At 43.3% G+C, this 15772-nt stretch overlaps 2 protein-coding genes across 6 annotated transcripts; one reads left to right on the top strand and one right to left on the bottom strand.

Moving 5' to 3' along the window:
- Positions 1 to 411: 411 nt before the first annotated feature.
- LOC108925458 (seipin-like) lies at positions 412 to 8409 on the bottom strand. 3 transcript variants are annotated; one of them, XM_018737404.2, is made up of 12 exons: positions 8279 to 8409; positions 5815 to 6368; positions 5593 to 5674; positions 5258 to 5401; positions 4777 to 4809; positions 4403 to 4537; positions 3802 to 3899; positions 3353 to 3494; positions 3046 to 3112; positions 2352 to 2423; positions 2125 to 2199; positions 412 to 1777 (listed from the first exon to the last, which is right to left on the bottom strand). In XM_018737404.2, the coding sequence occupies exons 2-12, from the start codon at positions 6021 to 6023 to the stop codon at positions 1584 to 1586; spliced, it is 1251 nt and encodes a 416-aa protein (XP_018592920.2). In that variant the 5' UTR covers positions 6024 to 6368; positions 8279 to 8409; the 3' UTR covers positions 412 to 1583. The 3 variants fall into 3 exon arrangements, with proteins under 3 accessions (XP_018592920.2, XP_018592921.2, XP_018592922.2); XM_018737405.2 differs by having other exon boundaries at positions 412 to 1765; XM_018737406.2 differs by lacking the exon at positions 4777 to 4809.
- An 89-nt stretch (positions 8410 to 8498) lies between these two features.
- LOC108925460 (guanine nucleotide-binding protein G(I)/G(S)/G(O) subunit gamma-3-like) lies at positions 8499 to 14395 on the top strand. Of its 3 annotated transcripts, none has more exons than XM_018737409.2 (3): positions 8499 to 8693; positions 11695 to 11794; positions 13218 to 14395. In XM_018737409.2, the coding sequence occupies exons 2-3, from the start codon at positions 11696 to 11698 to the stop codon at positions 13344 to 13346; spliced, it is 228 nt and encodes a 75-aa protein (XP_018592925.1). In that variant the 5' UTR covers positions 8499 to 8693; position 11695; the 3' UTR covers positions 13347 to 14395. The 3 variants fall into 3 exon arrangements, with proteins under 3 accessions (XP_018592925.1, XP_018592927.1, XP_018592924.1); XM_018737411.2 differs by having other exon boundaries at positions 8499 to 8697; XM_018737408.2 differs by lacking the exon at positions 8499 to 8693 and adding an exon at positions 9536 to 9746.
- Positions 14396 to 15772: the final 1377 nt, after the last annotated feature.

The raw sequence follows: 15772 nt of genomic DNA, 5'->3' as shown, positions 1-15772 counted from the left end.
TACGAGACACCAGTTAGACCTATACGCTCTGAAAAGAAAATCAATTTAATCATTTCAACGCAAGTTCCAACTATGAAATTCTTTGACTTCGTACAAAGATAAAACAACATCATGAATTATATTATAAAGATGATATCGCAATGAATGGAGACAATTTTTCTATTCAGTGCTCAAGCCTTATTTAACATGAACTGAACTACTATCATCCAGCCTCTTGTATGTTACAATTAACTGTATACACTGTTTCTTATGGAATTTATAATATGCATGATGGTTCACTTCTTTAAGCAAAACATGTGCAATGTTAGTGTTTTACAGAGAAAATGAATTGCTTTACAATTTATATTAAAATATGTATTAAAAAACAGTTGATATAACAAAGACGAAAAAGGCAAATCTTTAGGCAGCAGAATTCATTAAGGGTGTTTTTTGTTTTATCATGACATGATTGCTTTTAGATAAATACACAGACTGCACCTGTATATTTTTTCTTTATTTTGTAACACATTTCTCAAAGGTGACTTAAATGTTAGACAAGCAACTGCGATGATTTACCCATTTATACAGCAGCGTATTCTTACTGTAACAGTTCATTGTAAGCACTTTGATCAAGGGTAATACTGCAGGAGTGGGACTCCTGTTATGGTGTGTTTTTCCTCAGCTCTTGACAATCCAATTACAGTACTCCAGGTACTAGTCCTGACTGAAATGCACAAATGAGTCAACCCATTTACAGGCTGAAAAATTTTATACTGATAGAGGTTTATTTTTGGCAAAGAGTTTCATCACACATTATTAAATAAAGGTTACCCGGTCAAGTTCTCTGCCAACTGTACCACTCTAACATTCATGAACTATCCCATTATACCTACCACAGTATAACATTTTTAAAAAAAAAAGTATAAAAAATAAAATTGGAGGGGAAAAAAAAAAAATTAGTTTTACGGTCAAGTTCGTAGTTAAAATCTAAATTATTCCTGTGCTTTCATCATTTTCAGAACGAACAGAGACAAAAGTTATACAGTTTTATTAAAGTCGAGTACAGAGGTGATAGGTTACAAAGTTAAAGTGAAGTGTTACAGGAAGTGGAGATGCGATAACCTAGTACAAATGGTAGCAGTACAGCTCTAGATGTGCAGTGTTGAGTTTATGCTTGCGTCATTTTATTGTGCAGACAAAGACTCTGTGTTAGAAAAAAGTTAATATGCTTAGCAATGACATAAAAATTAATCTGAAAGTTACTTAATTTTTCCAGTTAAACTGTTTAAATGACATTCTTTCATTAGTGGATGCATAGCTCTTAATGCTCCATTTCACCAGTTTATACTGCTCGTCATTTTTAGTGAGGCATTTCCAGATTATTCAGAATATATTGCCCCAGGGTACAAAGGTAGAATCCTTAAGGAGATCTAAACCTGCAAACATTTGCTTACAAACATGCGTCAATGTGTCTGCCATGCCCCATATGTATGTCCTATATAGTGAAGGAAGAGGGAGCAAGAAAGAGCATACAAAGGCACCTATGGAGATTTTTGAAAATCTGAGTGGGCATGTATTTTTGTGTATATTTGATGGTTCCTGCCTTAAGAGCTCATGCAAGCTCCATGCCGTTGACGCAGGACAGTGGCAGAGGCTGAATCTGAATCTGAGAGGTCCTCCTGCTGCTCGCTGCTCCCCTGTGCTTCGACCTCTTCTCCAGCATCAGGCTCTTCCTCACTCATAGTGGTGTCCAATATCTCGGGGGCTTCTAACAGAACAGGGTCATCTGTGGAGAAATCTAATGGTTGGACATACAGTCAAGGAAATCAAATGCAAGAACAATTAGTGAAAGTCTGGACATGTTCGCTTATTTACAGTTACTGGGTTAATTTCTGTAACCCCGAAACAAAATCCATCAAACCATAATATGGTAAGAAATACATCATAGACACAAAAGCACTAAATGAAATATGTAACTATTAACATTTCTCATGTTTTTAGAATGTCATCCACTCGTAAAGCTCTTACAAACAGAGCTAGTTTTACCATCAGTGCCACTGAACACTGAAGAAATTCATTTCATATGGAAAAGAATGCTACGGGTGACACCTGATCATTATGACGACAATAACAATGTCTACCTACCTGGAGCTTCATCTTGTAAGCTGACCGGTCCGTTCAGGGAGCCAATAGTCTCTGGGACTTCAGAATCCAGTTCGCCTATACAGCATACAAACAGCAGTACAGCAAAATCCACTATACACGTATATTCATTTAATATATTTTTTGCAGAAGTGATACACACTGATTATCTGACAGCAGGTATAACATACCGCACCGAAAGCCAGCTTTCTCTAGTACTTCACTCTTACCCTTTCCCGGTGGTTCTGTGTTCGTCCCAGTCCCTGGGTCCTGTGGGCTATCATTCCTCTCAGTCTTCTCATCTGAAACAAAAAATGCAAGCCAGCCACATTACCATAACATCATGCTGCAGAACAGGTTTAATTATATTTAGGATAGTTCCTGGGAAATCAAGAAATAACATCTAAGGAGGGGGTGGGACAACTTTGAAATCTGTATGAACTCTATTGTACAGATAATCAGTCAGATTTACATTTATTCGTTGAGCAGATGCTTTTCTCAAAAGCGACTTAAAATCTAAAAGCTACCTATTTATACAGCTGAGTAATTTAGGGTAAGTACCTTGTTCAAGTCCTGTCCTGGGTGTGTCCCCTCCCCCTCCGGTCTCACGCCCTGTGTGCCAGGTTAGGCTCCGGTCCCCCGTGCCCCGTATGGGGGCGAGCGGTTCGGACGGGACGGACCTTGTTCAAGGGTACTACAGCTGGAGGTGAAATTCAAACCTACAACCTTTGGGTCCAAAGGTACTACCTTTAACCACTATGCTACCAGCTGTCCCAGATCAACATTTGGGACAAAAATATCTTGTGTAAAATTTCTGCCTTCTGAAAGCATCACAGTAAGGATGTGTGTATATATACCCTTATTGTGACAAATACTAGGTCATATATGATGTGTGAGCTTCTATGTAATGTAAAGACTGGTTACTGTAGCTTATGCGTCTCCTGGCTTCTTCTCTTCTTTGCTGTGGTCGGGCACCATTTCTCAGCAAGACCTGGGACACATAACGCACAAACCCATAAAGACTACAGATATGCAATGTGAAAAGCTCAATGTAATGCCACATGATCATAAAACACCCTCGAAATGCGGATGGCTGATACAACAGGATTCAGAATGCATCACACTGCACAGAACACCACATTTGTCATTACTGGAACTGTACTGGACAAATGGCCAAAAAAAAAAGGGTTACATGATTTCCCTGCAGTCTGTCACGGTATTCGAGACTCACCCTGACTCGGACCTGCTCTGGAGGCCAGATCCCTCCCCAAATGAACTGCAGGTAGCTGAAGAGCACCAGGACACTCAGGAAAGCAAAGTTGCTGGCCACACCCAGCACTGCTGATGTCAGTGGGAAGTTGAAAAGCAGATACCTGAAGAGAAGAGGACCACAGTAAGGGAAGAAGGTGTTCAGAGGTGTTGATTCAGCAGCCAACAGGAAGAGGGAAAAGATGAGAGGAGCCATAGATGAGACAGGAATAAGAGGACTGTCAACTAGTAGTGTAGGCACAACAATAATTTCAACATTCAAGGACAAAACATTTATATTTATTCATTTAGCAGATGCTTTTCTCCAAAGCGGCGTACATCTCACAGAAAACAAACAAATAGTAAATATGAACTTATATTTAAAGTTGCTGCAACATTCATAAAGGACTCATTTGCCTACAGAAGCGGTACCTAATGCCAGTGAAGTGAGCATGGATCCAGAGCTGAGCCGAGTAGATCTGGACTTTCCGAGACTGGAGCTCTATCACTGCCCCTACAGTTGGAAGGTACTGCAAGGACAGTAAGGGGATTCCAATGTATGGGGTGTCTGCTGTGAAAGTAGTAAGGATGTGTATAGTATCCATATCAAAGGACTCCTCTCATATTTCAATAGGTTCAGCAATGCACCACCTATGAGAATAAACATACTAGCAAAACAGAGTAGGTCAAACTATGTACAGTACCTCATTCAACAAAATTAAACTGTCAAGAATAACAGTAAGAAAAAATTATTTCTGGGTTACGTTTGCACGCCTACTTTACAAAATAGCAAGTTAAAATGCAATGTTCATCTGCTATTATAATGGTTACACAACACAAAAATAAGGTAAAACTATTTTAAGACTTGAATAACATATTCCTCAGATACTCCTGGAATTAACACCCTCTAAGAGATAAAAATAACAGGACTTTCGCCAAAAGATGTCTTTAAGCACAAAAGAGCAGATGGAAGTGAGAACTAAAGTAACTCCGGGGAAACCAGGGCTAGAAATACAGATCATTCAATACTCACCGAATTCTCTCTGTAGCCAGAGAAAAGCTCCACTTCGACAAGCTGCTTCTGTTCTGACATTCCAGACAGCAGCAGTGGGGAGAAGAACAGAGTGCCAAGGGCCTGCAGGAGACTCGAGCGGTAGTGCAGCATGGCCTGATGGGACAGCAGAGGACTCAGCCAAAGGACAGGTCACAGCACACCTCAGCGTTACGGACAACCAGACAGACAAACCGGTTCGGGCAAACAAGTGCTCAGCATCACATCCACACACACACCGATGACAAAGAGTGTTAGGTTAAAGATGTGGCAACGAGCAGTCTCCACAAGGGCACAGCGCAGGGATGGAGGACAGGAAAGGCAAGTACGTCACTGCTGGGGTAACGTGTACTCACGGTGCGAGAACCTGAAGTGATGAGCTGGCTAACCTGAGAGAAGGGGGAGAGGGACAGTAACCGAGGGTTTCGTGTGATGGAAACGGAGAAGGAAAGACAACGTGACAGAAGTCAAAACCAGGAAAGAGGAGATATGGGCGGTAGGGAGGAGTTACACAGAACTACAGGAATGGAATTAGCAAGCTAGTTTTTTTTTGCTGGTAATCAGATTTTAACGCTAACCAGACCATCCAAACCATCCTCAAAGAAAGCTCAAGGAGCAGGTCATGAGACAAACCACCCATGTTTGCCACAGGACAGTGAGGGATGGCATAGCATCTCTCCATCATTACTGTAGCTCTAGAATCGACCAGTTCCTTTTCATCTGGGTAACTGCAGATTTGGGACAGAAGCCATGCTCACTGCAACACGGGGAACCGGGAGACACGGGACAGCAAAAAAGCTAGAATGATCTGATCTGAGAAATGAGAAGCGTACTCACTGAGCGGGCGACTGTAGAAATGGGTTGTCCCCCCTTGGTGTAGCAGGTCATCTTTACCATGAACATACCCAGCTCCTGGTTGGCTAGAGACTCTGGCATCTCTAGCTCCAGAGAGATTCGATAAGGCTGGCCATATACCATCACCTGGAAGGGGAGTTGCATACCAGTCCAGATCTTCAGAGCCACAGTTTTTACTCTGTGTAACAGAGTTTGGCCCCTAACTCAGAATCTGTTCAAATATCTATTCAAAAAGCTGCTGTTTCTGTAATGCTAGGTACGTATTTCCTGTCCATGTTCCTTTACAAAACCCCTCTGGATACATCATTTTAACACACCTGGTCTCGGTTATTCCTCAGGAAGGAGACATTTGCCACAGGAAAGGAGCAGAGGGTAGAGCTGGGAGGTTCACAATCACTTCTGAAAGTGAAACCGTAAAGTCGACTACATTTGTATACGTTAAGACTCAAATGTCACAAAAGTATTAACTGGTCAATACAAAGTTGCTGTGCTTTTGAGGAAAGATCGAACAGTACAGAAGCGATCATGATCAGCTGTACCTGTAGTAGTAGTGCACTGGGGTGCTGAAGCTGGCAGTGGGCATATACGAGTAGTAGAAGCTGCCATAAAGAAAGATGGCCACCCAGAGCAGCAGCACCAGCACACAGAGAAGGATGGCAGCCTGCAGAAAGACACGTCGGGTCCGCAGCAGCACCACTGCAGCCACATCCTGCAGCCACAGTAGGGTGGGTCCAACCAAACCCCCCATCTCCTCCTGGGCGAGGCTGCTGCCCCGCTGCGGCTCTCCGCTGGTGTCCGTTGTTGTGCGGGTACGGTCTGCCCCTCAGGTCAGTACGCACCTATGCCAAACGCTGATGCCCGCGTGCTTCCCGATCTTTCAGTCAGTCAGCCTTTATCTGCTACGAGTTACTTTTAACTTAGAACTGCAGTTTAGTTTTTTCTCTCCTCATACAATGCTTTACAAGTGCTCTTGTCTACAGGTTTCTTTCAACTAAGAGCAAACTATTGAATGAGAATCATGTATAAGTACAGGAATTTCTGGACAATACTTTGTCCCAACCATCAGTGTTTCACTTGAACAGCTGCCTCTCACCTTGAAGAAAAAGGGGGGGGGGGGGGGGGGACACAATAGTGAGTTTGGTTTTTACTCAAAGACAAAGCAGTGCACAACTGGTAGTGTAGTGGTTAGAGCTGTTGCCTTTGGACGGAATGGCCGCAGGTTTAAATCTCACCTCCAGCTGCAGTACCCTTGAGCAAGGTACTTACCCTAGATTGTTCCAGTAAAATTGCCCAACTGTATAAATGGATAAATAACTATAAAACAGATCAACACTGTAAGTCACTTTGGATAAAAGCATCAGCTAAATGAATAAATAATTCCCCATCTCCTCTCTTGTATAGTATGCTCAGAGTAAATATTTGTTTTAATGAATTCAGGGGCTATTGACACATTATTAAAAATTTGCTAAAGAGAGGTGGGAGACAAGCAAACCATCACAAGAACTTATATAAGATGGAGACATTACATTTCAAATGAGAGAACTTTTTAGAAGTGAACTGAGTGGCACTTTAAATACATCACTCTGCTGAGAAGAGTGCTCTATAAAAAATTACTGGAATTGAACAAAGTTGAACTGAAATTCCAGTTGTCGTGCATGGGATAAAAATCTGAAGGCACGTGAGAGACCACCATTTTCCACAGACATAACAAAAACAGTGATGAGTTTCACCGAACCGTTTCTGTGTGACGCTGAACATCAGATGACTGGTGAACACAGAACTCATAACAGTTCTGACAATGTGCTCTACCGAGTGTTTCTCGGAAAAGAGACCAGTATAGAGACACACCAAGTTTGTGTGAAATCATGTTATGACACCAAATAAAGACTCTTTAATGACATAGAGACCAACACGGTCAAGGAAGAGAAGTAAAACCATAAACCACACTCATTTATAAATACTCCTTTTTAAAAGTGACACGGCTCCATGAATACCCATTTTTCACCAAATTATAAAGATAAATGCACACGACAAGCACAGCAAGCATATCATGCAGTGATCTGACTAGGGCTGCTGTCTCACAGTCTAAAGGTTCTGGGTTCAAGCCCCACTTCTGCTGTAGCACCATACAGCTGGAATGCCTCGGTGTATCAGTGGATAAATTTACACTTACATTTATTTATTTAGCATACGCTTTTCTCCAAAGGGACTTCCAATGAACTCTTTGTGGGGTTATCAGTCCACACACCTTCACCGTGGTGACTTACACTACTAGATACACTACTTACAATGGATCACTCATCCATACATCAGTGGAACACACCCTCTCTGTCACTCACACACTATGGATGAACCTGGACAGCATGTCTTTGGACTGTGGGAGGAAACCAGAGCACCGAAAGAAAACCCACACAGTGGGGATCGAACCCACATCCTCTCATAGCACCAGGTCACGTGCTGTGACACGCAGCTGCGCTATACGCTGTGCCAACTTACAATATTTACCCATTTTATTATTATACAGCTGGGTAACTTTACTGGAGAAATTTATGGTAAGTACCTTGTTCAAGGGTACTACAGCTGGAGGTGGGATTCGAACCTGGCTCCTTCCAGTGCGAGAGACAGCAGCTCTAACCACGAGAAAAACACGAGAGAACGGAACGAGATTGTGACGTCACACGACGCGAATTCCAAATAACTACACCACCAGCTAACTTTATTTTAAAGCTGAATATAAAACTTGTCACTTGTCATTTTAAAAATTAGCAATAAACACAAATTTAAATTAATATCACAGCTAGCTTAAAGACATCGTCAGCAAAGAGAAAGAGCACTTGTCTTGTTAAATTACAGAGAGAGCGCTGCCTCAGGAGACTGGAGGAGAGGATGCGATGTCCACGAGACGAGACAAAGACGCCAAGGTGACAGGAAAAGTTAATGTCGCAAAATGAAAAAAAAAAGAGGACAATTTTAGGCAGAGACCGACTCCTCCAGCCAACTCACCTCCTATTCTCCTCACCGTTGTCGTTGACAATGTTGTTCGGTTACACAAAGCAAGTCTATGCACAGCGCATCTACACACGTCCTTCCGAGGGCAACTCGTCCTCGCGACGAGCAGCGGAGAGAGTGAAGCTACGGCGGCCGAACTGGGACTTTAGACCTTCTTCCGCTCAATTCCCTTGCGTGCCGTCACGCGCGTTTTCACAATTACGACGACGACCCCGCCGCCGCGCTTTTCCGGCCTACAGCCGCACATCTCGCAAACTCTTACTGAGTGATCGGTGGAATATTTAGACTATGTGTTCCCATGAATATTAAAAAAGTTCCAAACATATTTAAAATATGTCATACGCTCCTGTCTTGGGCGAGAAATAGCAATTTGAAAAGAGATGTTGCTTATGTAGACCCACCCAGGCAGGCAAGTAAGACTTGTGTTTTCCCAAATTACACCTATAATCACTCTTTCTTGGAAATATTTACAGTATACAATATAGATATACAGACCGTCACACACAAATCCCTTCATTCACACACAGTAATGCATAATTTACGTGGTAATTTGCATTTAATCTGATTTTCTGTAAAACCTAGGTGTGCTTTCAAGATGATATACGTTGAACGATTGTGTGTAGCTCTGTACAATTCTTGAATAAGTTTGTGTCTGGCATGAGAAAATGTTCTGAAACACGTGACTGCAAAAAAGAGGAAGCGCGTGAGCAGAAAAGAGGTTAAGGACAGAGGCAGCGGTACTGTCAAAGACAAAGGGGGAGGGAAAAATGGCAGCTGTTTCCATGGAAACGGCAGGGGGCAAGGGGATGGGGTAAGTGATTCAAGCGAATGACAGACAGCGCTTCTAACAAACCCATTCTGCTTCCAGTGTATGCACACATTAGAAGAGAGATTTACAGTAACGCCGCAGAATACATCAACAGACATGAAGCTCTTCAGCTCTCAGCTTCTTTTCATCATTCACCTACTTTTGAGTAATAGTCCTCTTTTTCACTCCATCCAGATTTCCTATATACATACTGCATTTCTCCTTTCCCCCTCTAACTATATTCCATTCGGCATTTAAATGATTAACGATTTTCAAGCATGGATCCTTTTCGGGAGAGACGATTTTGGCTGAGGAGTGGTACTGGCTTCCACCCACATCCCGCGTTACCCACGACGCAGACCTCGGAGTTGGTACATCCCAGTCCGGCTCGCTCAAGAAAATGAGTATGATGCAGCTCTACACTGACCATTTGGCACGTTCCATTAGCCTGAGAGGGGAGTCCACTGTGACACACTGTACATAGCAGACCTGCAGTGCGCTGGAGTGTATTGAATGGTGTAGCATCCACACTGTCTATGAGGGTGGGGTCCGGCTTTACTGGAACCTCAGACACCACGAGAGAGACGCCGAAGGAGAGAGGGAGAGAGAAAAGGAGAGAGGGAGAGATTGCACCGGGAGAGGAAGACAACAAGGGTAAGTGAGAGGACGAGAAGGAGAGAGGAAACAAACGAGAGCCCCCCCCCCCAGACCGAGAGTCCAGGAAAGCTGTCACACCTCTATGGACTTGCCTTTTCCTACCTTCGACCATCCCTCCATTTTTTCTTTCATTTCTCCTCTTTGTCACACTATTGCTCTATATATGAGGGTGTGTTTCTGCATTCAGATTTACAGCCTTGAGGATCAAAATCCATCAAACCCTACGTTCTATTTGCAGCTGTATTTTCCTCTCTGTTTGCCTGTCTGCTTTGACTGTTATGTCCACACATGGGCCAAGGTGTAGAGTTCAAATACGACGTTGTTCACTCAAGGTGGGCGGCGTGAAGCGATTCTTTTATTTGTTTAATGCGACTTTTAACTTGCTCTTAATTCCGCTTGACCCTGTGATTGTATGTTACTTTTATAACTAGGATGGGAATTTCACATTCAGACATCTGGAAGAGCTACATCTGCGTACAGTATGGACATATCATAGCTCAGAATCACTCATTCTCATCAGCAATACGATAGTCACGCTGGTCAGAACCTGAGGACACTCTCTTGGGCTAAAAGGTGGAAATATATCATTTAGAATGCTTATACACTTGGAAACCTAGTTATGTCCCAGTTCAAAATATCCATTACAAAATTAATCGTAAAAAGAAAGAAACACACACACACACACACACACACACACACACACACACACACACACACACACACACACACACATTTTCAGAACCGCTCGTCCCTTACGGGGTCACGGGGAACCGGAGCCTACCCGGCAACACAGGGCGTAAGGCCGGAGGGGGAAGGGGACGCACCCAGGACGGGACGCCAGTCCATCACAAGGCACCCCAAGCGGGACTCGAACCCCAGACCCACCGGAGAGTAGGACTGCGGTCCAACCCACTGCGCCACCGCACCCCCAAAGAAAGAAACCAAGGAATTAAATTGAATTTGCTATACGGAGATAAAATTTTTGATATGCGATTTGTAAAATTGCTATACCATATAAAGATACATAACACAAATAGTAAAACAGGTTAAATCCTTTCACTGGAAAATATTTGAGTGCCATGCCACATTTCTATTTTTATGAATCTCTGAAGAAAGGTTTTCTAGGACAGAGGACTTTTAGTACGATGGAAAAGTGACACCAGTGTAACTGTCCCTGGAGAAACAGATGGAGAAATCTGAGGCAAGAATATGTTGAACACACTTCTTTACTGGATAGATAGGAACCATTGAAGTTCCAAAACAAATTCAAGTGGCTTTGCAATAAATGGATTTATGAGAAATAACATATATCTCCAGTGTGAAGATCCTGTTGTAAAAAAAGTCCATTTGTAGACATACAAAGCAACGACAAATATTCATATACCATAAGTAAAATAGTATACAGGGCCAATCACACCAATGATGGAAATATAGGCCAATGAACATACTCTGTGCTCTACATAAAGTGCTTATGATAACATATTATTTAATAAATAATGCAGAAAATCACACCTACCGAGTCAAATAACACCTACGTTATAATTTACAGATTCGTTTCGTATCCTGTGTAAATTTCCAGGTTAAACCCGAAGGATATGTTGTGATTTTTGAGCGTATTTAGTGTTCAGCCTTGAAAATTTCTCAACAAATTCTACATTTTCTTCCCCTGGCATAATAACACCAATCATATTCCTCATGCATCGAACCCGATGGACACATGAACCGTGACATGACTTACACTCATACTCACACATCACAGTTAAAGGAGATACAGTTTCGAATGATTACACTGCTGTGTATTTGTCCCAGAGAATATATGAGAATTTCTGGATAAGATGAAATAGCCACAAAATTTGTCTGTTAATTGTCTCTTAAGCCGGGGTACCCGGTGACGCCCCACGTAAGCGTCCCCACGTGTCTCAAAGAGTGCGTACTTGTGTGTCAGGATGAAAGGAGACACCCCCGTGAACAGCAACATGAGTGTTGGCCAGGCCAGGAAGCTGGTGGAGCAACTGAAGATTGAAGCCAGCATGGGCCGGATCAAGGTGAGACACGGGCTCTGGGCCTCACATGAGTCAAATTCAGTTTACATCATTCATTAGTTCTTTCTTCGGATGGCGTTCTTACGGTGATTGTTCCGTATTAGCAATGAGCACGTTTTAAAAAGCACGGAAATAGCAACCGGTTAGTTAAGAAGAGGAATATCAGATACTTTTTGGTGTTGTTCACCTAATATAATCTCGTATTGTACTGTATTGAAAATGTGTTATGTTAAAGACCTGTTTTTGCTCTGTGTGAGATAGCAAGTGGCATAGAGGACAAGGACACGGGCTTGGAACCAAATCACTGTTTTTAAAAATATTTAGCCAGAATTTTATAAAATTATTTTAATTCAATTATTTTAATTTCTCTAAAATTATTTAGAGGTGGCGCAGTGGGTTCGACCGGGTCCTGCTCTCCGGTGGGTCTGGGGTTCGAGTCCCGCTTGGGGTGCCTTCCTACGGCCTGGCGTCCCATCCTGGGTGTGTCCCCTTCCCCTCTGGCCTTGCGTGCTGTGTTGCCGGGTTAAGCTCCGGCTCCCCGCGACCCCGTATGGGACAAGCGGTTCAGAAAATGTGTGTAAAATTATTTAATTTAATTAATTCTTGCTGTGGCTATCCTGGTCAATCCCGAGATCACTGTGAGTTAGGCCAGTAGGTGTACACCCTGGATGCAGCTCCAGTCTGTGCCAGGGTAGTGACACACACACACACACGCACACAGTCGCAGTCTTGGGCAATTTAGAGTCACCAGTCAACCTGGAACAGTGTCTTTATACTGTGGGAGGGAACCAGAGCACCCAGAGGAAATTTCTACAGACACTGGGAGGATGTGTAGACGCGACACCTATTAAACTGGATTTAAACTCGGGCCCAAACAGCCCAGGTGTTTTGAAGCGACAGTGCTACTCGCTGTGCCACCATGTAACGTATTCAAATACACACACACACACACACACACACACACACACACACACACACATTTTCAGAACCGCTTGTCCCATACAGGGTCACGGGGAACCGGAGCCTACCCAGCAACACAGGGCGTAAGGCCAGAGGGGGAGGGGACACACCCAGGACAGGACGCCAGTCCATCGCAAGGCACCCCAAGCGGGACTTGAACCCCAGACCCACCGGAAAGCAGGACCTGGTCCAACCCACTGCGCCACCGCACCCCCCTATTCAAATACAACGAAACATAAATAAAAACAAGGCATATGCAAAATTCCAGGTGATATAACAATGCTTTGCTTCTCACTATGTGAAACATGAACATAAGCTCCGGAATGCAGCGGTGTAACCACAATTTCGCATATTTCTATGAGTGCAAATTTACTGCTATTGTAAACTGTAAATTTACCCTTCGAGGATTTTGTTGATCTTCACAACTGTGATCTTGACATGTTTGACAATGGTCACCACCGTATAGGTGTCAAAGGCTGCCGCAGACCTGATGGCCTACTGTGATGCTCATGCCTGCGAAGACCCCCTCATCACCCCTGTTCCCACGTCCGAAAACCCGTTCCGGGAGAAGAAGTTCTTCTGTGCTCTTCTCTGAGAAGAGCGGAGAACTGACAGCATGCATCTACAATGACACACGGGCGAACAGAGGCACACACGCAGCCACACTCAGAGCATCGCTGAGACCAGAGGGCAGATACAATAAGGGACAGGGGATAACAAGGTTATGAGAGGGACACAGGAAATACTTTGTGCGTTATCTCTAGGTTTTGATGTTTATATACACAAGACTCCGACTACTTTTGTGAAATATCATGTTTTTTTTTTTTTTTTTATTATTTTGCCATTAACTTCTTTCAGTGATCAATGTCGATAGGTGCATTTCTTTGAATGTGGCCAAGGGGTTATGCACACAAATTAGAAAGGTGTGCGAAGACTCATCTGAAAACTAAATTACAACGGAGAAACGGTCAATATGAAAACCACCAAAGGCAGAGTAAGAAATGTATGGACAGACGGTAAACGCAGTAAACAGTACCATCTTGCTGATTCGAGTGGTTTCCACATCTGAACGGATTTTATAAAATGACTTACCTTCTCTAGCCGCGTTGCATTCATAGTAAGATGCAAAATTTTTTATTTTTCTTACAGAAGACTGAGCTTGATTTTACTAAGTTCAAGATGCAGTTTCCACTTAAACGTCACATCGCTTACGTTTAGGGGCATTTTGAGCAGCGTTCCTTTCACAGGTCTCTTGGTAGCTTAGCAAATAATTTAAGTTGTGCATTTAGAGCATCTGTAGTCTAATATCTCTCACAATATGACAAAAGTAATTGGAACCCCAATATCTGATCATATTCTGTACCTCTACGCAACTATCAAACCCATTTGGAAACTGACATGTACTATTCCTTATTATACCGATGAAGAACAAGAAAGCACAACCCTGGCAATATGCGTATCTGTGAACCAAGTGTTTTTTTTCTTTAAACAAATTATAACGTATCTTTGTAAAGAGGTAATCTATGATTCGAGACACAAACGCGCACATTTTGTTGGCTGCACATTCAGAAGAACGTGTAGTGGAGAGCGGGGTGGATTAGAGGGACAGCGTGTGTTTGTATAAAAAAATGTGTTTGGGGGCTGGGGGTGTGTAAAATATCTCAATAAACACTCCTGTCACCATTATGTCGTGTTAGTTTTTTCTGCAACCTGTGCCATGCATTGCTTTTCTTACAGACTGACTAAATCAGTGGAGATCTAGGCGTTTGGAGTCCAAGGAGACCGCTTCTCACAAGGCATTTCACGCTGACATGTTCTCAGAAAGAATTCCGCATTTTGCATTTATGAAAGAATGGTCTGGGGTGGGAGTTGTAGCTAAGTCTGTCTTACTAGATGGTCTGACTTATGAGTTCCAATAATATCAATATGTTTTCAAGTTTCACCTCCAAATGCTGCTATATCAGTCAATTTACACACACACACACATTTTCTGACCTGCTTGTCCCAGAGGGGGTCACGGGGAACCGGAGCCTAACCCGGCAACACAGGGCGTAAGATTGGGGGGGGGGGGGGACACACCCAGGACGGGACGCCAGTCCATCACAAGGCACCCCAAGCGGGACTCGAACCCCAGACCCACCAGAGAGCAGGACCCAGTCCAACCCACTGCGCCACCACACCCCCTCAGTCAATATATTTAGATAGAATAGACAGATGTTTACATGGCATAGTCTCTCCTATCCTGTCCTCTATGAAGATTGATTATTATAAATCACTGTCTTAGAAACAGAATCACCTTTGTTATGAGGATACTTTTGGGTCATCACCAAGGCTTGCGGAGGGTGTGGTGGTGCAGCGGGTTTGGCCTGTGCCTGCTCTCTAGTGGATCCGGGGTTTGAGTCCCACTTCGGGTGCCCTGGGGCGGACTGATATCCCCTCCTGGGTGTGTCCCCCCTGGGCTCCGGCTTGCTGCGACGCCACTTGGGACAAGCAGTTTCAGTCAATGTGTGTGTGTGTATGTGTGTGTGTGTGTGTGTGTGTGTGTGCACTGAGGCCTGCATCTTTAGGAAGCAAGCACTTTCATAAGTAGTGCTTATTCAATTCCTCTTTTCCCATTACATTCGTTTAATGGTTCTTTCGTGTACCATTCCTATCGGACACACTACGACTTTACAATACTTCAGTGTTACTGTAATTTATTAGATTGAAAATCAGTGGAACATTAGCAATCTCCATCGTGCTGATGACACCACACTAACAGAAGAGAGCAAAGAAGACTGCGAAACCCTGTTGAAAAATCAAAGTGGAGAGCAAAGAAACGGGGGTGTGATTAAATCAGAACAAAAAAACGTGACAAGTGTGCGAACTTCAGTGTTGATGGTACTGACATAAAAGTCTTTGACAACTTCTGCCAAAAACTAACACTCAGGTCAAGCTGCAACGAAAGATCTGGAAAATATCTCCAAATGAGTTAATGTATGCATGAGAACAAAGAGCAGAATTGTACAAGCGATGGCATTT

The sequence above is a fragment of the Scleropages formosus genome, chromosome 13 (genome assembly GCF_900964775.1).
Source record: "Scleropages formosus chromosome 13, fSclFor1.1, whole genome shotgun sequence".
NCBI classification, from domain to species: domain Eukaryota; kingdom Metazoa; phylum Chordata; class Actinopteri; order Osteoglossiformes; family Osteoglossidae; genus Scleropages; species Scleropages formosus.
The sequence above is the reverse complement of the archived record's forward strand: the minus strand, read 5'-3'. Positions and strand labels throughout refer to the sequence as shown.

Coding starts and splice junctions, on each gene's coding strand:
- LOC108925458 (XM_018737404.2), bottom strand. CDS start 6,023: ATGGGGGGTTTGGTTGGACCCACCCTACTGTGGCTGCAGGATGTGGCT. Junction 4,810..5,257: donor TTTCTACAGTCGCCCGCTCA/GTGAGTACGCTT, acceptor CCCTTCTCTCAG/GTTAGCCAGCTCATCACTTC. Junction 2,200..2,351: donor CACAGAACCACCGGGAAAGG/GTAAGAGTGAAG, acceptor TATGCTGTATAG/GCGAACTGGATTCTGAAGTC.
- LOC108925460 (XM_018737409.2), top strand. CDS start 11,696: ATGAAAGGAGACACCCCCGTGAACAGCAACATGAGTGTTGGCCAGGCC. Junction 11,795..13,217: donor CCAGCATGGGCCGGATCAAG/GTGAGACACGGG, acceptor ACCACCGTATAG/GTGTCAAAGGCTGCCGCAGA.